This window comes from Salvelinus namaycush, chromosome 3, assembly GCF_016432855.1.
Source record: "Salvelinus namaycush isolate Seneca chromosome 3, SaNama_1.0, whole genome shotgun sequence".
Taxonomy (NCBI): Eukaryota; Metazoa; Chordata; class Actinopteri; order Salmoniformes; family Salmonidae; genus Salvelinus; species Salvelinus namaycush.
In genome coordinates, this window is record NC_052309.1 from 18,835,667 (window position 1) to 18,857,537 (window position 21,871).

At 42.8% G+C, this 21,871-nt stretch overlaps 1 protein-coding gene across 1 annotated transcript; it reads right to left on the bottom strand.

The window, feature by feature from the left end:
• Nucleotides 1–203: 203 nt before the first annotated feature.
• On the bottom strand, nucleotides 204–20,461 carry LOC120044257 (LIM/homeobox protein Lhx5-like). The gene is made up of 5 exons (XM_038988863.1): nucleotides 20,289–20,461; nucleotides 17,597–17,820; nucleotides 15,293–15,570; nucleotides 3,361–3,526; nucleotides 204–547 (listed from the first exon to the last, which is right to left on the bottom strand). Exons 1-5 carry the CDS (start codon nucleotides 20,459–20,461, stop codon nucleotides 204–206), a joined length of 1,185 nt encoding a protein of 394 aa, XP_038844791.1.
• Nucleotides 20,462–21,871: the final 1,410 nt, after the last annotated feature.

Here is a 21,871-nt window from a genome sequence, read left to right on the forward strand (position 1 = left end):
TTCAGCAAGTCAATTCAAAAATACCAATCCGTGAATAGAAAAATCCCCATTAACAAATACATAAACGCCATTTTTAATTCATAACTACTTATTAATAATGTCTTCAAATTCATCTCCCGTGTTGATTGAATCGAAAATGGGAAGTTCACCCTCCCCCCAACGAAACCCTCATCCCTTTCCCAGACCCAGACCCAGGCTCTAGTCTACCAGACGGTGGTCTCTCCCATCTCCTGTCCAGGGTGGGACATGGGGGCGCTGTAGCTGGAGTTACTAGCCAGGGAGAATGGTGGGCTGGGCCCCCCTCCGTATGCCTCACCAGGGACAGGATGCAGGGAGCTGGGCAGGCCGGGCTCTGGGCTGGGGGTATCTGCGTGGGAGATCATGTCCGTGAACCTCTGGTCGTCAGAGGGGTGGTGGGCTGACACAGAGCCCTCCATGGCCCCTCCATGGATGTAGGGGGATTCTGCTGGAGACTGAGCCTGAGAGGAGGGAGGGCCGTGGGGGAAGAATTCATAGTTTCCCCCTCCGTAGTAGTCGCCCTGGTACTCTGTAAGGGGAGAGACGATTTGATTAGAAAACAAATCATCTAATGAGGAAATTCATTGTGCAGCACACAGATGAAGCAATTGATATAGCAACATTCAAAATCACTGACATTGAATCTCACAGCCTTTTAAAAATGGACCTACATCAAGATTCAAGATTTTGTAAATAATTGCATTATTTAGTAGCCTAAGTTACATTATAACATTTCAAGGAGGGGAAGGGAGCGGTTTAGTTCACTGGTATAGCTGAAAAGTAAAAGTGCAAAACACGCCTAAACTTCTTAAATTCACCCTGGTACTAGGTGAAGGGACGAAATGGGTTAGGGAATGGTTTGGTTCACTCTTTCTGTTAAAGTGAAAACGCACTTAAAAAATTTATTTTTTCCTCCTATATTTCCAAGATTTTGAGTGCTTCCACTCATCCTTTTGTGAGTTGACTTTAGAATTTTTCTTATTTTCTTATTCAAAGCGACTAAACTTTAAAAAGGAAATTAAAATCACACGCTCTACATTTCAGTTAGGCACCATACTCTTTATCTTTTAGTGGGTATTCTTTATGTCAGTATTACAGAGGGAAGGAGCTCAAATAATTAACCAAAAAACATCAAATATATGGATGTCTTGTACTGTATAGTATATGATGTTGTTTTTACTACCTAATCCAACTTAAATCATCAATCTAGCACACACACACACACACACACACACACACACACACACACACACACACACACACACACACACACACACACACACACACACACACACGTTATGTCAAGATCAGTTAAATGTAGTCAGCATTTCATTTCATGCTTTGTTTCTAACAAGACAGAGAAATGTTTCTCCTTTACATTACGACATCAGCAGCACGCTGACATAACACCTTATGTTACAAACTGTGATAATGAGGGGAAGAATAAATCCACTAGCAATGCAATGATGACCCTGTTTTTTTCTCCAAACTGAATAAACAAGCTAATTATTGAGTCCCACAAACAGAACCCTGCTAGCTACATCAGACCTTGAGAATCAAGCTGAACCTGGAGCAGCCGTGGGAAGAAAGGGGGGAGGGGCAGAGAGAGAGAGGTGTTAGAATAACACACACACACACACACACACACACACACACACACACACACACACACACACACACACACACACACACACACACACACACACACACACACACACACACACACACACACACACACACACAGCAGCAGCAGTAGAAGACCAGAGGGATGGAGGGAGTAGTGCTGCTAATACAGATGCCACTGCTCCACCAAGGCACAAAAGGGCGTGAAAAGAGGGATGCTGAGAATGGAGGGAGCAAGGAGCTAGGAGCTAGGAGCTAGGAGCTAGGGATAAAGGTTTTGTCCTCTTCCCTTCCTCCCATCTCCCTTCCCGCCCTCCCTGTTCCATCCTTCAAGGCTCCCTTGTAATTACAGTGGACGGACGCTGCTCTGTTCCAGTATAGCAGTGGTTCCCAAACTGTGGGGGACGTGAGGGGTCGGCAGGGGGAGTGCGGGTTCCCCCCCAATTATTATTATTATTATTATTATTATTATTATTATTATTATTATATACAGTATATATAGATAATGATATATACTATATATATACTGTTTATATTTTATTTTTTAAGGAACTCAGTCCAGCTTTTTACAAGGTGACATTTCAAAATTGGGTAGTGCATCATCAGTTCCTCTTGTCATGTTAGTCATTGCAGACCTTAGAGAGATATTTATAACTTGTCAGCCATGTCAGCTAATGTTGTTTAGCTAGGTTTTTTTAACCCATAGATGTTGTTGTAATGTTTCAGTCACTCAAATGTCACATGAATACGCATTAGACATGGCAAAATGTATAGAATGGCATGAAAATGTGCTTTAAAACTGAAAACATGTATCTGCACCCCATGACAAGATTTGTAGAATTACAGGAAAGAAGTTTTAAACCTGCAACATTTTCTCTCCACCAAGAAGAGGGGTGTGAACAGTTTGTGTCATGAACAGTGCTTGTGCCCAGAGATATATACATGGTGCTCTCGTGCGCAGGAGGGGAGCGGGATGTCCCCCAATGCTGGAAGGGGGGCCTGAGTGAAAAAGTTTGGGAACCCCTGCAGTATAAGACTCATTCCTCAGACACATCTCTCTTCAGCAGGCAGGGAGCCTAGTGGTTAGAGCATGGGACCAGTAACTGAAAGGTTGCCGGATTGAATCCCAGAGCTGCCAAGGTAAACATCTGTCGTTCTGAACTAGGCAGTTAACCCACTCCCACCCCACTGATAGCCCGGTAGGCTATCATTTTAAATAAGAATTTGTTCTTAACTGACTTGTCTAATTAAATAAAGGTTCAATTAAAAAATCTAATAATTCAGCTTTGTACTGACAATTAACTAACAAATGCTCTTGTTTTTAATCATTCTATGATTGTTCCCTTCAGCCCATTCCGAAATGCTCTGCCTTAATTTTAACATTCTTTTTCACTTCTAGATTTCAGAATCCTCTACATTGTTCCAGTAGGTCACTTGATGAGCATTCGACACCCTTGTCACCCCACAGTTTAGACGGAGCTGGACAGCACAGAGGTGGGCAATGGCATTCCTGACGAAAACCATGTCGGGGGTAATGTGTGTTGTGTATCACTAAAATCTTCACCAAGGATCACTTGTAAGCTAACAGTGAGCATTGTCTTCCAACAGGTGGTGTCATTCTTACTCAACGCGCAGACCAAACCGACAGATTCATAATGTCTGATGTAATACAATGAACAGTGAGTGTATTTTACCACTCAAACAGGGAGTGTATTTTACCTGTGTAGTATCCGTAGGCCCCAGGCCCCAGTATGTCTGGGTCCTCCAGTCGTCCACCCATGGACCTCATCCTCCGGGGCCCTCTGAAGAAGGCGTGCCGCCGGGCTCCCAGAGCACTCAGCTGCTTCATCCTCCGCTCCTTAGACCGACGGTTCTGGAACCACACCTAGAGTATGGAGTGGAAGAGGTAGTGAGTTATCAAATGACATCACAACTATGAGGACGGCGAGGAAGAAACAGTGAGTTATCAAATGACATCACAACTATGAGGATAGAGAGGAAGAGACAGGGAGTTATCAAATGACATCACAACTATGAGAACGGAGAGGAAGAGACAGTGAGTTATCAAATGACATCACAATTATGAGGATAGAGAGGAAGAGACAGGGAGTTATCAAATGACATCACAACTATGAGAACGGAGAGGAAGAGACAGGGAGTTATCAAATGACATCACAACTATGAGAACGGAGAGGAAGAGACAGTGAGTTATCAAATGACATCACAACTATGAGAACGGAGAGGAAGAGACAGTGAGTTATCAAATGACATCACAACTATGAGGATAGAGAGGAAGAGACAGTGAGTTGTCAAATGACATCACAACTATGAGAACGGAGAGGAAGAGACAGGGAGTTATCAAATGACATCACAACTATGAGAACGGAGAGGAAGAGACAGTGAGTTATCAAATGACATCACAACTATGAGGATAGAGAGGAAGAAACAGTGAGTTATCAAATGACATCACAACTATGAGGATAGAGAGGAAGAGACAGGGAGTTATCAAATGACATCACAACTATGAGAACGGAGAGGAAGAGACAGGGAGTTATCAAATGACATCACAACTATGAGAACGGAGAGGAAGAGACAGGGAGTTATCAAATGACATCACAACTATGAGAACGGAGAGGAAGAGACAGTGAGTTATCAAATGACATCACAACTATGAGGATAGAGAGGAAGAGACAGTGAGTTATCAAATGACATCACAACTATGAGGATAGAGAGGAAGAGACAGGGAGTTATCAAATGACATCACAACTATGAGAACGGAGAGGAAGAGACAGGGAGTTATCAAATGACATCACAACTATGAGGATAGAGAGGAAGAGACAGTGAGTTGTCAAATGACATCACAACTATGAGAACGGAGAGGAAGAGACAGGGAGTTATCAAATGACATCACAACTATGAGAACGGAGAGGAAGAGACAGGGAGTTATCAAATGACATCACAACTATGAGGATAGAGAGGAAGAGACAGTGAGTTGTCAAATGACATCACAACTATGAGAACGGAGAGGAAGAGACAGGGAGTTATCAAATGACATCACAACTATGAGAACGGAGAGGAAGAGACAGTGAGTTATCAAATGACATCACAACTATGAGGATAGAGAGGAAGAGACAGGGAGTTATCAAATGACATCACAACTATGAGAACGGAGAGGAAGAGACAGGGAGTTATCAAATGACATCACAACTATGAGAACGGAGAGGAAGAGACAGTGAGTTATCAAATGACATCACAACTATGAGAACGGAGAGGAAGAGACAGTGAGTTATCAAATGACATCACAACTATGAGGATAGAGAGGAAGAGACAGTGAGTTGTCAAATGACATCACAACTATGAGAACGGAGAGGAAGAGACAGGGAGTTATCAAATGACATCACAACTATGAGAACGGAGAGGAAGAGACAGTGAGTTATCAAATGACATCACAACTATGAGGATAGAGAGGAAGAAACAGTGAGTTATCAAATGACATCACAACTATGAGGATAGAGAGGAAGAGACAGGGAGTTATCAAATGACATCACAACTATGAGAACGGAGAGGAAGAGACAGTGAGTTATCAAATGACATCACAACTATGAGGATAGAGAGGAAGAGACAGTGAGTTATCAAATGACATCACAACTATGAGGATAGAGAGGAAGAGACAGGGAGTTATCAAATGACATCACAACTATGAGAACGGAGAGGAAGAGACAGGGAGTTATCAAATGACATCACAACTATGAGGATAGAGAGGAAGAGACAGTGAGTTGTCAAATGACATCACAACTATGAGAACGGAGAGGAAGAGACAGGGAGTTATCAAATGACATCACAACTATGAGAACGGAGAGGAAGAGACAGTGAGTTATCAAATGACATCACAACTATGAGGATAGAGAGGAAGAAACAGTGAGTTATCAAATGACATCACAACTATGAGGATAGAGAGGAAGAGACAGGGAGTTATCAAATGACATCACAACTATGAGAACGGAGAGGAAGAGACAGTGAGTTATCAAATGACATCACAACTATGAGGATAGAGAGGAAGAGACAGGGAGTTATCAAATGACATCACAACTATGAGAACGGAGAGGAAGAGACAGGGAGTTATCAAATGACATCACAACTATGAGGATAGAGAGGAAGAGACAGTGAGTTGTCAAATGACATCACAACTATGAGAACGGAGAGGAAGAGACAGGGAGTTATCAAATGACATCACAACTATGAGAACGGAGAGGAAGAGACAGGGAGTTATCAAATGACATCACAACTATGAGGATAGAGAAGAAGAGACAGTGAGTTGTCAAATGACATCACAACTATGAGAACGGAGAGGAAGAGACAGGGAGTTATCAAATGACATCACAACTATGAGAACGGAGAGGAAGAGACAGGGAGTTATCAAATGACATCACAACTATGAGAACGGAGAGGAAGAGACAGGGAGTTATTAAATGACATCACAACTATGAGGATAGAGAGGAAGAGACAGTGAGTTGTCAAATGACATCACAACTATGAGGATAGAGAGGAAGAGACAGGGAGTTATCAAATGACATCACAACTATGAGAACGGAGAGGAAGAGACAGTGAGTTATCAAATGACATCACAACTATGAGGATAGAGAGGAAGAGACAGTGAGTTATCAAATGACATCACAACTATGAGGATAGAGAGGAAGAGACAGGGAGTTATCAAATGACATCACAACTATGAGAACGGAGAGGAAGAGGCAGGGAGTTATCAAATGACATCACAACTATGAGGATAGAGAGGAAGAGACAGTGAGTTGTCAAATGACATCACAACTATGAGAACGGAGAGGAAGAGACAGGGAGTTATCAAATGACATCACAACTATGAGAACGGAGAGGAAGAGACAGGGAGTTATCAAATGACATCACAACTATGAGGATAGAGAGGAAGAGACAGTGAGTTGTCAAATGACATCACAACTATGAGAACGGAGAGGAAGAGACAGGGAGTTATCAAATGACATCACAACTATGAGAACGGAGAGGAAGAGACAGGGAGTTATCAAATGACATCACAACTATGAGGATAGAGAGGAAGAGACAGGGAGTTATCAAATGACATCACAACTATGAGGATAGAGAGGAAGAGACAGGGAGTTATCAAATGACATCACAACTATGAGAACGGAGAGGAAGAGACAGGGAGTTATCAAATGACATCACAACTATGAGAACGGAGAGGAAGAGACAGGGAGTTATTAAATGACATCACAACTATGAGGATAGAGAGGAAGAGACAGTGAGTTGTCAAATGACATCACAACTATGAGGATAGAGAGGAAGAGACAGGGAGTTATCAAATGACATCACAACTATGAGAACGGAGAGGAAGAGACAGGGAGTTATCAAATGACATCACAACTATGAGAACGGATAGGAAGAGACAGGGAGTTATCAAATGACATCACAACTATGAGAACGGAGAGGAAGAGACAGGGAGTTATCAAATGACATCACAACTATGAGAACAGAGGAAGAGACAGTGAGTTATCAAAAACTATGAGAACAGAGGAAGAGACAGTGAGTTATCAAATGACATCACAACTATGAGGACGGAGAGGAAAGAGTTGCACAACTAGGACCAAGATAAAGATCAAAGATTGTTATCAGATCAAATTAAGTTAAACTATTTTTCTTTGAGTTTAGATCATTTTCATTTTCACGGAATGAACAAACTTGATTTATACTGCATTTTAGACAAGCGTGTCAAGCACACAGAATGTCGTAATCAAAATTGAATCAAATCTAACTTTATTTCTAGTCCATTACTTGTCTACAATGGACAGTAATCCTCACCAGATGTATTCATAATCCATTTCACATTAGCGTTACAACACACTTTGCAGAGAATTAAAAACAAATTAAAAACTACATACAAGATAGTTAAAATGACAAGGTAGTTAAATGACAAGGAAGTTAAATGACAAGGAAGTTAAATGACAAGGCCCACTCCTATCATCATCAAATCAAATCACCATCAAATTAAATCCACCTTCATTTCAGACCTTCATTGTTTTGTCCATTTGTACATTGTCCCTTCCACAGACTTGGAGTGCTATTTAACTATGCTTGTTATTCTCATACGGGAATTCTAATTCTGTAGCATTGCTAATTTTATGTACGTTCTGCAATGATAGTTTTTTGTTTTGTTTGCTGTCTTGAGACCGGTGTCAACACAGCAAATAGATTAATATCCAGAAAATAGCTTTTCTCAGGCACATCACCTATAGAAATAAAGGGCTCCACTTAGATAAAAGTTAGATTACTGGAGAAATGGGAGGAATAGGGACAAAGTGGGATGGAGGCAGTGGAGGTAAACTAACAAACATGGACACTGTCCAACCCAGACACATGATGAAAATGTGTAGCCTCCAACTCTCCTTCCGTGGCCTCCAACTGCTCTTAAATGATAGTAAAATGAAATGCATGCTCTTCCACCCATCGCTGCCCACACCTGCCCGCCCGTCTAGCATCACTACTCTGGACGGTTCTGACTTAGAATATGTGGACAACTACAAATACCTAGGTGTCTGGTTAGACTGTAAACTCTCCTTACAGACTCACATTAAGCATCTCCAATCCAAAATTAAATCTAGAATCGGCTTCCTATTTCGCAAACAAAGCCTCCTTCACTCATGCTGCCAAACATACCCTCGTAAAACTGACCATCCTACCGATCCCTGACTTCGGCGATGTCATTTACAAAATAGCCTCCAACACTCTACTCAGAAAATCGGATGCAGTCTATCACAGTGCCATCTGTTTTGTCACCAAAGCCCCATATACTACCCACCACTGCGACCTGTATGCTCTCGTTGGCTGGTCCTCGCTACATATTCATCGCCAAACCCACTGGCTCCAGGTCATCTATTAGTCTTTGCTAGGTAAAGCTCTGCCTTATCTCAGCTCACTGGTCACCATAGCAACACCCACCTGTAGCACGCGCTCCAGCAGGTATATTTCACTGGTCATCCCCAAATCTAACACCTGCTTTGGCCGCCTTTCCTTCCAGTTCTCTGCTGCCAATGACTGGAACGAATTGCAAAAACGACTGAAGTTGGAGACTTATATCTACCTCACTAACTTTAAGCATCAGCTGTCAGAGCAGCTTACCGATCGCTGCAGCTGTACACAGCCCATCTGTAAATAGCCCATCCAACCAACTACCTACCTCATCCCCATATTTGTTTTTGTTTTTCTGCTCTTTTGCACACCAGTATTTCTACTTGCACATCCTCATCTGCACATATATCACTCCAGTGTAAATTGCTAAATTGTAATTACTTCGCCACTATGGCCTATTTATTGCCTGACCTCCTTACTTCATTTGCAACACACTTTATACAGATTTTTCTATTGTGTTATTGACTGTACTTTTGTTTATCCCATGTGTAACTCTGTGTTGTTGTTTTTGTTGCACTGCTTTGCTTTGATTTATCTTGGCCAGGTCGCAGTTGTAAATGAGAACTTGTTCTCAACTGGCCAGCTGGTTAAATAAAGGTGAAATAAATAAATACAATTTTAAAAAGTGCCTAAAAGTAAAATGTTCAGCCTCTCCTCGTTAAGGAATATGGATGTGAGTGAGAGTGTAGGTTCAGTTCCAACAAGGATCCAGGTGTTAAAGAGCCACAGCCACCAACAAACACCCAGAAATCACACTGGAGCTGTTTAGTAATCAGTGATATGGCGGTCAGTATATTTTTAAATGATCCAATAAAATAAAAGTCAATAACACAAAGAAACACAACACACACACTATTTTCTATAGGTTCTCTCCATGTGCCTCAGCAGGTCACTGTACAACAACACAACTCAGCAGGTCACTGTACAACAACACAACTCAGCAGGTCACTGTACAACAACACAACTCAGCAGGCCACTGTACAACAACACAACTCAGCAGGCCACTGTACAACAACACAACTCAGCAGGTCACTGTACAACAACACAACTCAGCAGGTCACTGTACAACAACACAACTCAGCAGGTCACTGTACAACAACACAACTCAGCAGGTCACTGTACAACAACACAACTCAGCAGGTCACTGTACAACAACACAACTCAGCAGGTCACTGTACAACAACACAACTCAGCAGGTCACTGTACAACAACACAACTCAGCAGGTCACTGTACAACAACACAACTCAGCAGGTCACTGTACAACAACACAACTCAGCAGGTCACTGTACAACAACACAACTCAGCAGGTCACTGTACAACAACACAACTCAGCAGGTCACTGTACAACAACACAACTCAGCAGGTCACTGTACAACAACACAACTCAGCAGGTCACTGTACAACAACACAACTCAGCAGGTCACTGTACAACAACACAACTCAGCAGGTCACTGTACAACAACACAACTCAGCAGGTCACTGTACAACAACACAACTCAGCAGGTCACTGTACAACAACACAACTCAGCAGGTCACTGTACAACAACACAACTCAGCAGGTCACTGTACAACAACACAACTCAGCAGGTCACTGTACAACAACACAACTCAGCAGGTCACTGTACAACAACACAACTCAGCAGGTCACTGTACAACAACACAACTCAGCAGGTCACTGTACAACAACACAACTCAGCAGGCCTCAATACAACACAATTCAGCAGGTCACTGTACAACAACACAACTCAGCAGGTCACTGTACAACAACACAACTCAGCAGGCCTCAATACAACACAATTCAGCAGGCCTCAATACAAAAACACAACTCAGCAGGCCTCAATACAAAAACACAACTCAGCAGGCCTCAATACAAAAACACAACTCAGCAGGCCTCAATACAACACAACTCAGCAGGCCTCAATACAAAAACACAACTCAGCAGGCCTCAATACAACACAATTCAGCAGGCCTCAATACAACACAATTCAGCAGGCCTCAATACAAAAACACAACTCAGCAGGCCTCAATACAACACAACTCAGCAGGCCTCAATACAAAAACACAACTCAGCAGGCCTCAATACAACACAATTCAGCAGGCCTCAATACAACACAATTCAGCAGGCCTCAATACAAAAACACAACTCAGCAGGCCTCAATACAAAAACACAACTCAGCAGGCCTCAATACAAAAACACAACTCAGCAGGCCTCAATACAACACAACTCAGCAGGCCTCAATACAAAAACACAACTCAGCAGGCCTCAATGCAACACAACACAGCAGTCCTCAATCAAACAACACAACACAGCAGTCCTCAATCAAACAACACAACTCAGCAGGCCTCAATACAACACAACTCAGCAGGCCTAAATACAACAACACAACTCAGCAGGCCTCAATACAACAACACAACTCAGCAGGCCTCAATACAATAACACAACTCAGCAGGACTCAATACAACACCACAACTCAGCAGGCCTTATTACAACAACACAACTCAGCAGGCCTCAATCAAACAACACAACTCCACCTGCTTCAATACAACAACACAACTTAGCAGGCCTAAATACAACAACACAACTTAGGCAGGCCTAAATACAACACAACTCAGCAGGCCTTAATACAACACAACTCAGCAGGCCTCAATACAACAACACAACTCTACTGGCTTCAATACAACAACACAACTGAGCAGGCCTCAATGCAGCATCACAACTCAGCAGGCCTCAATACAACAGCTCAGCAGGCCTCAATACAACAACACAACTCAGCAGGACTCAATACAACAACACAACTGAGCAGGCCTCAATGCAGCATCACAACTCAGCAGGCCTCAATACAACAGCTCAGCAGGCCTCAATACAACAACACAACTCAGCAGGACTCAATCAAACAACACAACTCAGCAGGCCTCAATACAAAAACACAACTCAGCAGGCCTCAATGCAACATCACAACTTAGCAGGCCTCAATACAATAACTCAGCAGCCCTCAATACAACAACACAACTCAGCAGGCCTCCCTCAATGCAGCAACACAACTCAGCAGGCCTCAATACAACAACACAACTCAGCAGGCCTCAATACAACAACACAGCTCAGCAGGCCTCAATACAACACAACTCAGCAGGCCTTATTACAACAACACAACTCAGCAGGCCTCAACCCAACACAACTTAGGAAGCAGAGAAATGAAACACAGTCATCACTGGAGTCAAATAAAGTATTTGTACAGGAACAAAGGAGAAGAGAAAAATGTAAAAATGTCCAACATATGGAGCTTCGCATTCTAAAAACATAACCCATTTCTTGTTGTGCCTCTGCATCGGCACTGCATAATAATGCATGTTAACACCAGCTATCCCACTGCATTGAAGATTAACAAACAAAACACACACAAAAACACCTAAAAACCACTTAGGCATTCCTCTCCATGTTTTTCCCAGCAAAGACGACACCTGCCTACTGAGAACAATTGTCTAACTGTTGGGTACATTTTTATGGAAATGCTTTCACTCCCCTTGAGAGAGCATTTCTTAGGGATTACCACACACACACACACCAGAGGGCTCCCTGCTCAGGGTGCATCGGCAGTTACTACACAGCAAATGAGGGGGGAGATGATGGCCATGAAACTGGCCACCATCTTGGTTTTATGTATCACAGTGCATTATGTTGTTGCTAATCAGAGATGAATGGGATCGATTCAGTGTTGTGGAGACATGAAACTGGGAAGGTGCTATGCTACACTACGCATGGCCTGGTCTAAGAGGAGAGGAGAAGAGAGGAGACTGTCTGGCAGTAAATGAGTGAGGACAGAGAGGAGCGAGGGGGGTGTACGATATGTAAATCTGGGAAATCAGTGATAATTACTGTAAGCGCACAAAAAGCCACATCTCAGCTGGCAGAGACGGTGCTAATCACCCTAACACAGTCTGAACCCAGACACCGACAGAGAGAGAGAGAGAGAGAGAGAGAGAGAGAGAGAGAGAGAGAGAGAGAGAGAGAGAGAGAGAGAGCGAGAGAGAGAGAGAGAGAGAGAGAGAGAGAGAGAGTGTGTGAGTGTGCGTGCGTGCTTGAGAGTGTGTCTGTGCATGAGTTTGTTCATGCGTGTGCGTATGTGTGTCACAAAGAGCAGAGAATTATAGAGGTTAAGACTAAAAGCCTGGAGACCTGAGTGTGTTGGGCAGCAGTGATGATAAATTCCACATTTCCACTTCTAGGACGTAAACAGTAATGTTATGTCCCTCTCACTCACAGTGATCATGATCTCACATCAGCTCTCCCTAACAGAGGTCAATTCAGTTTTCATTTCAGTCAATTCAGGAAGTGAAAAATCCTTATTGAAAATAAAGGAGTATTTTCACTTCTTTGACTGAACTGAACTACTGCTCCCTAAAACGTCTCCATTGTCTTGGTTAGGATGTTAATAAACTGTTTTACTATATCTCTATAACACCTTCCTGTATCACCTGTTCACAGTATTTCTGTGCAATGCTGTGGGCTTTTTTTGTAATAACACTGTTGCTAAATTATTAGCTGTTAAAACCATTAACAGTGCATGATATTTCCAACATTTAAATGCCTATGGCTACAGATACATATTTAAATATCTACATACTGGATTGCCTATGTCTTTTATACAAAGGCTCTTGTCCCACTTTTGACAGTGCATGCCATCTGGTTATTATACTTTCTTTAAGAAGAAATAAGAAATCAACAGAAAATATAATATTCCTGTCATATTATTAAAAAACAAACGTCTTCCATCTTTCATTCATATTAATCAAATCATAATTGCTGTGTTGTTTTAAAGAACCAAAACTATCAAACAGGAGTCAATATACAATAGAAGATAGATAGCCTAGCGGTCCGGAACCTCCAGCGACGGTCAACGGTCCGGAACCTCCAGCGACGGTCAATGGCCCGGAGCTTCCAGGCAAGGCGTCCAGTCCTGTTCCAGGGCGGGAGTCTTCCTCTGCACCGATGTCCAGTCCTGCTCCATGGCCTTCTTCAGCGCCGGTGCCCAGTCCAGGCACGGCGTCCAGTCCCGCTCCAAGGCCAGAGCCTTCCTCTGCGCCGGTGCCCAGTCCAGGCACGGCGTCCAGTCCCGCTCCAAGGCCAGAGCCTTCCTCTGCGCCGTTGCCCAGTCCAGGCACGGCGTCCAGTCCCGCTCCATGGCAGGAGCCTTCCTCTGCGCCGGTGCCCAGTCCAGGCACGGCGTCCAGTCCCGCTCCAAGGCCGGAGCCTTCCTCTGCGCCGGTGCCCAGTCCAGGCACGGCGTCCAGTCCCGCTCCATGGCAGGAGCCTTCCTCTGCGCCGGTGCCCAGTCCAGGCACGGCGTCCAGTCCCGCTCCATGGCAGGAGCCTTCCTCTGCGCCGTTGCCCAGTCCAGGCACGGCGTCCAGTCCCGCTCCATGGCCGGAGCCTTCCTCTGCGCCGGTGCCCAGTCCAGGCACGGCGTCCAGTCCCGCTCCATGGCAGGAGCCTTCCTCTGCGCCGTTGCCCAGTCCAGGCACGGCGTCCAGTCCCGCTCCATGGCCGGAGCCTTCCTCTGCGCCGGTGCCCAGTCCAGGGGGGGGGGGGGGGGGGGGTACTGTCACGCCCTGACCATAGAGAGCCCTCGGTTCTCTATGGTGTTTAGATCAGAGCGTGACTATGGGGGGTTATCTAGTTTATAGATTTCTAGGTTGGTGGTTTGTGTGTTTCCCAATTAGAGGCAGCTGGTAATCGTTGCCTCTAATTGGGGATCATATTTAGGTAGGCTTTTTCCCCACCTGCATTTGTGGGATATTGTTTTGTGTTTGTGCATGTGCACCACGTAGTCACGTTTAGTTGTTCGTTTATTGATATATTTTGTTTTGTTTAAGTTTCTCTTTGAATTCAATATGTGGAACTCAACATCCGCTGCGCCTTGGTCCCGTTCTTACGACAGCCGTGACACCAATTGCCAATGTGTGATTACTAAAAACATATTTTAAAGAAATAGCAATCTCAATTATGTTATTTTATCGCATGATAGTGTAGCTAAATATTACAAAAATATCACAAAAGCTATAAACATCTGGAATGAATATTGTGGTTTCATAGACCCCATTCCTATTTCCCGGGGAGGGGTGTTCAATAACTCTCGACTTGATCTTATGACGATCCTATGGATTTGTCAATCAGCATTTCATTTGAATGTGTCTTGTTTTCAACGTTTTCATTAAAAGGCATTTTTCTCATATTTGATTCCAAATATGTTTTTCCCTCCATAGAAAGGTAGGTCAGTTATAGGCCTATTTCATTTTACACATAGTTTTAGGGATGTGGACTAGATAATAACCTCATAGTAACCTGTTGTGACATTTTTTCTTCTCACTCTCACTTTGTCAATTAAGTCTTCAATTAAATCTCGCTCTAATTTCAGGGAAAATTAAAATCCAATCTATTCTAATTCATCAAGAATGTCAAAGACAGCAGACGTTGCTTACAACACCAGTAGTCTATCAAAACCTAGCGGTGCTCAACAAACACAAATAGAAAAAAACACATAACGTTTTCTCCACTGGACCTGGGAAATCAACAGATCTACCCAGAGCATCTATTCTATTCCATATGGGAGTAGAAATTCCAACGTGGCCAAATAAAAACCAGGCTCTTTATCAACCAAAAATGTATAGTCTCAAGTGAAGTATATAACAGTCTTCTACCTGTATAACCCGCATGTTGAGTCCCGTCTCCTGGGCCAACTGTTCCCGGATGTGTCGGGTGGGTTTCGGCGTGGCCACGAAGGCAGCCTTCAGCGTTTCCAGCTGCTTGGCTTTGATGGTGGTTCGCGGACCTCGCCGCTTCGTACCCGAACTCTGCTCCTCATTCTCGTTATTGTTCGTGTCCTTATCTGAGCATGTGGAATTGTCCGTCTCTTTTGTGTCGTCCTGCATCGGGTCCTGGAGGTCCGGCGATAAACTTCTGTCTGTGCAGGATGACACTGGGGAACGAGAGAGAATGGAAAGGTCTCAATCGGAGATATCATGAGGCCTTCTGTGTGCTGCTAGATTAATTCTGTAGTCTGTCTAATCAGAAATAAACCAGAATACGTGGAACAATGACGCCTCACAAAATACAAATAGCCTATGGAAGCCCTTTGAGTGCCTTTTAAATAAAAAAAATACACTTTACCAAGTCCATATGAAACAGTCTAAATGCCTGGATTTACCCGTTTAAATCTAGTCACAAATAAAACAGGTGTAACCAACTTAACTCAACCCTGCCCGCGTGTGACCTGAAGCGGATCGACATATGGAAATAGAAATTATGCATGTAACGTGAAACAAAAAAAGGGAGCTAGGCTGCCTATCCAGCGGATCCCCAAGGACCCGCTGCGTCGCACGATAACAGCATGTCATTGTCCGAGGGGATGGCTGTTTGAGAAATGTATCAAACAGGAAATTATAGCATTGATAAGCCTCAGCTATATGGTCAGATGCATTCAGCGACCCGGAGATGCTTTGTTGGGGAACATCATCAAACACTAGGCTACACATGCTCTATATGCGGCCCATTGAGCCAGCAAGAATGTCAGTAGTCATATGTTGTTCATATTTGAAGCAACAGACACGCAACGAGGGGTTCAAATCAATGTCACGTCTTTCGATGATACACATGTTATCCGTCACCTTGTTGATCTAAAGACAAAATCGAGTGCCAGTGATGGGAGCCTGACAACTCCTCGAACACAGTACGCTTTTCCGACAGTTGTTGTTGTTGATTTAGGCCTATCAATTTTGGTTCCAAACACCCAACATATAGGCGTAATCTCTTATCAATATCAACGTCTTTAAATAATTACATTTTAGAGATATTTGTTTTGAGATAATTGGAGGAGAAGTCACTTGCAGACGAATTCTCCATATAGGCCTATGTTTGACCATGTGACGTTAGGCGCTATACGACACTGCAGCTAAAATAGGAAAGTAGATAATAGAATCAAACAGAATAGAAAAAAAAATATGTATCCATATATAAGACTACTTCAACAGCGGTGAGATTGGACGCAGGCGACAGCCTACCCTAAATCATGCAGAGCCAGAGCTGACGTTCAGACACCCGCCTTGTCCATGGTTCTGAATTTCCTGACGGTGGTGTGTAGACTCAACTCCGCTACGGCGGCCGGTGGCTATATAGGTTATGCCTCTGGATACTTCTTTTTTTTTAAGGTGCAGAGTAACATAATAGGTTTTCGAATTCATACATTTTAGTTTGCAGTGGGATTTGTAAATATGTGATATAGGCCTATCCCATTTCAGGATGCCAACAAATACATCCAAGCAGTAGTGGCGTTTCATATCATGAACAAGTCGTTTAATTCTCCACCATAAGCAGTCTATGGTTTTGGTTTGATTGGATGTGTACCAGTGTATGGTAACGTGAGATCCCACGTTGAAACAATCAGTAAATCAACAAAGAAAAACGGTCCCTTGTTTTCAGACATCGGTGGGCCTATAGACATTTTCCATGACCAACAGAACATTGCTATGTTTGTATCCATGTAGTAATATAACAAGACTCACTATTGAAACCCTTAAAGGTTTTATCTCAAAATCAAATCATCTCTGGGTAACAAGCAGGTACCTTACTGTGATTGTTTTCAATTAAAATGGTAAAAAAAAAAAGAAAAAAAAATAGCTTCTTAGCTATTATTCTCAAGCAAGAATTTCGCTAGGAATGTCTGAGAGTGGTCTGAGTGGGGAGGAGACAATTGAAAAATAGCTGTTATTGGCAGAGAGGTTTGGAACTCTCTTTCTTATTGGTCTATTAAGTCATTTACCACCTGGTGATGTCACCAGGCAGTCCAAAACTCCATCCCACCAAAACAGGCTGAAATGCATTTTCAAACAGCTCTTCCACTAAATGGGCATAATAATCTTTTTCACAAGTTCATAGTATTCCAACTGCATAGTGTGGAACACAGGAAATCACGTTTTTGACTGCACTGGGCCTTTAACAATAATTACCTGAATTCAAGTTGACTTCCTTGATCGCCCCTGAGCTCAGGTAGTCTTCTTTACAAACAAATTTATTTTCGTCAATGACATAGAGTTCCTCGCCCGTGGACAGCTGCTTGTTGCACACCATGCACGTGAAGCAGTTGAGATGGAACACCTTGCTGCGCGCCTTGCGCACCAGATCACTGGGAGAGATGCCTTGGAGGCATCCTGCGCACTTCGTCCCAAACCTCCTGAAAAGAAAGCGAGAGGACAGAGACAACAAGCATGTTGATGTAAAATCACTCTGAGACTAAAATAGTAAACAACATCCTGAATTTGAGCGGGAAATTGTACAGTTTTAACTTAAGTAAATAAGTAGACGGCGTTCAACCTGCGTGAGTCTTAATAAAGAAAGGAAAATTATAGGCCTATAGTGAATTATGCAACTGTGGGCAATGCAGATGTTTTTGTGAGTAGCCTAAATTTAAAATTGCAACCACGAAATCTAACAAAATCTGTTTTAAATAGATTTTACATAACAAGGCCTGTTTCAACAATGACAACAGATAGCCTTTAATAATAATAATAAAATGCCTAATAATAACAATAGTAGTAACAATAACATCATCTTAATAAATAATAAATAACATACTTAATATATTTGTTTTATAGCAGGCTATTACATCTTTGCCATAATTGAAGAAAGGGGAGCCTATTTCGAACTAATTTTCGTTCAAATCTAACATCCTACTTGATACGAAATAGCCTACAATGTGCGCTAGACAGATTTTCAACATTGAATAGAAAAACATTAATTTTCAAATTTTTTATGGAGTTGTTATATTAATAAACCCACGCTAACGCATTAGTGACAGTCAGCACAATGTGACCACGGAGATATCCGAGGATTAAACCGAATAGGACCCTTTTACCGTGAAAATCTCTGTTAATCCACATTCACCCTCTTCACATGCAAAAACCTTGGTGGATAGACTTTTATTATTTAGATAGACAGACGAATACAATAGCATAATTCAACGTCTCAACATTTCCAGGGATAACTCGACAAGGTAAATGCTTGAAAATGCCTGTGTAGCATTGGAAGAAAAGGTATGCTAATGTAGGCCTACATAAAGTGATGGAGAATGGGAAGCCTTATTTTGTGTTTCTCTCTCGGATGTGAAATAAATAGGCCTAATCCACCTCATCACGAGCCAGAAACCTCGTCATGCGCCTCATGCTGATTTGGTAATCTCTCTCTCATCAATATGGAGTCGCCTCCAGGACGAAAAAAAATGCAGGAATTGAAAATATTTCAATTATAATACGAGTATTGGAGATAGTGTGTGTTTGAGGGTGTGAGTGGGGGGCTGTTGTTTTGGATTTTGGAAAGCGGTTGCACGAGGGCACGACTGAACGAGCGGTTCAGGCAAGCCCCCTTTATTTGAACACTAATGTAGTCTACGGAATCTCTCTCTCTCGATCCATTTGCAATAGTATCGCTCCACTGTAGCCTTTTACATGCACCGCCCGGGCCCAGCCTCCTCCGGTGCGGCGAGTGCAGGCCACCGCTCTACTTACACAACAAATGGCCACATTTGGGTGATTACTGTTTCTCCTGGCTAATGGTTGGGCCATTTAAATCCACTGCTTGATGGGAGCTGGCTAATATGATGGTCAAGGTCGTTTGGGGGCAACAATGCCATCACAAAGGCTTAAACACTGGGCCTTACATGTCATTAAACAATTAGTTTGGGGAGACGGGAAAAAGCTGACACATAAATAATTGCTCTGATGCTACAAACAAGGGCCTATACTTATCACTGAATTACATGGAACACGTTGAAGAACTGAGCGGATGGTGTAGGCCTAATGGAGAGGTTTTAAAATATATTGGAACAAACAAAAGTGGAAACAGAGAGTACGGGTTTGAGGAAAATGTAGCTGATTTAGAAATAGATTTAAACTGTCATGTCTGCATGAATGGATTAAGAGAAGTGTGAATATTCAAGCCCACATAATATTCAGAATATTCCCATAATATGAATTTATAAATACAAGTGATATTATTGGTGTCATAATAACAATTATTAACTAAGTTAATGCTTCGTATTGTCAGAAAACACACTTTGTTTCTTTAAAAACACACACGTCATGCGGACAAAGAGTGATAATTATTATATGGTTCTGTCAAAATGCTAAATATTGTTGTGGTATTCAAAATGAACCTATAACTATGATTAATTTATTGGCCTAATAATTATATGATTTTTGTTGCAAAACCAATGTGACACTAAATGCCAAGATGCCAATGTGCCATGGCTGCAATATTACTTCTATTGACTATAAATATTATTATTTTGAAGTGACATTCTTAAACATTTCAAGTAACTTATATGTATGCTATCTCGCTTATAGGTGAAATACATCCTGTGAAATAGGCCTTGGTAAACCATATCCATTTCCACAAAACAATGTGTAGGCCTACATAATAATATCTGGTTAATTATGTGAGTGACGCTTAAACGAGAGCTATTTTTAGCATTGTGTCATGAAATCCCATTTCAGCATTTGATTTGAAACAAATCCACTGACGAACAAAAAACAAGAAAACAAAATCCAGAATGACAATCTTCAGAAGCAGGATGATTATAATTCTCCTTACTGAGTTTTTGGCAAGCCCTGCTTTTACGTCTGAATCCCCAATCTGAATCCTTACCTGAAAAAGTCAATTTTACAATAGAGCTTCCCATCCCGGGAGAAGCACTTCTCTGTCAGATTACAGTTGCACTCGCAGCACTGGACGCATTTGGCGTGCCAGGCTTGGTCCAACACGTTAAGCAGGAACCGGTCCAGGATGGGCCTGTCGCACCCGGCGCAGTGGACCATCATCCCGCCTGTCTGGAGGACACCGAGGGCCGACCTTCCCACGCGGGCTCCGGTGCTGGGTCTGGGGCCACACGGCTCTCTGCGCAGCAACGTCTTGGCTCCGGGGTTTGGGACAAAGCAGACGCGAATGTTCCGTCAGGTGGGTGGGCGGTGAGAAGACCCTATCCCCTACCGTTTAAAGGCAGGCTATAGGTGAACACTCCCCGAAGTTCCTCTTCTGTACTTCTGGTTCTGGACGCCCCTGTCCTGTCCTGGCACTTGTCACAATCCGGAATCCAGAAGATAGAAAGGTGAATTTAAAAAGCACCTATTCCTGTTCATTGACGGGCTGCGTAAAAATGGTCACCTGAAAAGCCTGTTCTTCCCCGCTGTAGAGAATATGTTGCATGGGGCTGTAGCAAAGTTATTATTTTGTTGTTGTTGTAAATAGCACTTTCTTTTATTATTCTGTCATCTTTTGTTTTTAGGTTCCACTTCTTCGCCTCCGCTCACCTCACGTGGACACTTTTCGCATCACTGTGCCCGGCTGTGCTGGCGCGAGGCACGTCCGTATTCAGATTGGGTGACGGTCTCCTTTAATTCCTGTGCCTGGGTGGCCAATCAGGACTCAGTTGTCATAGTTACTCATTTAAATAATGGTCGGTAGCCTACCTTCAGGTCGACCTAAACCTTAAACATACTATCATAAATAGGCTAATAAACTTTAATTCTGCTAAGAGGGACACGATTTTTTTTGAAGACATTGGCAAATGATGGTCACTCGTTTTGTTACTGCCTCGTTACAGAATGGACCTAAACGGCGTAAACAGGTCTATAATCTTACATTTTCTATTTTCCTGCTGTAGCTCCCATCAAACTCGTGGGGTGAATGGATTTTAGGGACTATCCCAATGGAACGCTTCAAGAACTAAGGCACCAACCAACGAATTATAATGGCTAAGCTTGCTGCCTGGGCTGGGCACTATAAGAAACTAAACATGCTTTTTGTCTAATATGACCAATCAACAAGATCTTTCTCTGATACAATTATGCCAATTAGACATGTTATTTAGGTGAAATGAAAGCTTTGATTGTTTCAATTTAATCTAAATTAAACTTCTGATGACACCAAGGCACAGAACAAAAACCTGCGGATCATCTTTAATTTTAATTCTTATTTTCACCTCTTCTTCGTCCTCTGTCTGTGACAAGATGACCTAGTGGAGTTGATGCCTACAGCCATCACCTTAAAGCGGCCTACAAAGTGAGGGGGCCGTCTTACATGACATGTACCCGCCTTAAATGACCCTGAATGGGATGCAATGCGAGACGGGAGTAGCTGAACAAGAGTTAAGGCTACAAAACCCTTCCTGCATTAGGCTGTCATTTGGCTCTCTACAGTATGCGTGTGTGTGTGTGTGTGTGTGTGTGTGT

Coding starts and splice junctions, on each gene's coding strand:
- LOC120044257 (XM_038988863.1), bottom strand. CDS start 20,461: ATGATGGTCCACTGCGCCGGGTGCGACAGGCCCATCCTGGACCGGTTC. Junction 17,821..20,288: donor TGTAAAATTGACTTTTTCAG/GTAAGGATTCAG, acceptor CTTTCTTTTCAG/GAGGTTTGGGACGAAGTGCG. Junction 3,527..15,292: donor TCAACATGCGGGTTATACAG/GTAGAAGACTGT, acceptor TCCATACTCTAG/GTGTGGTTCCAGAACCGTCG.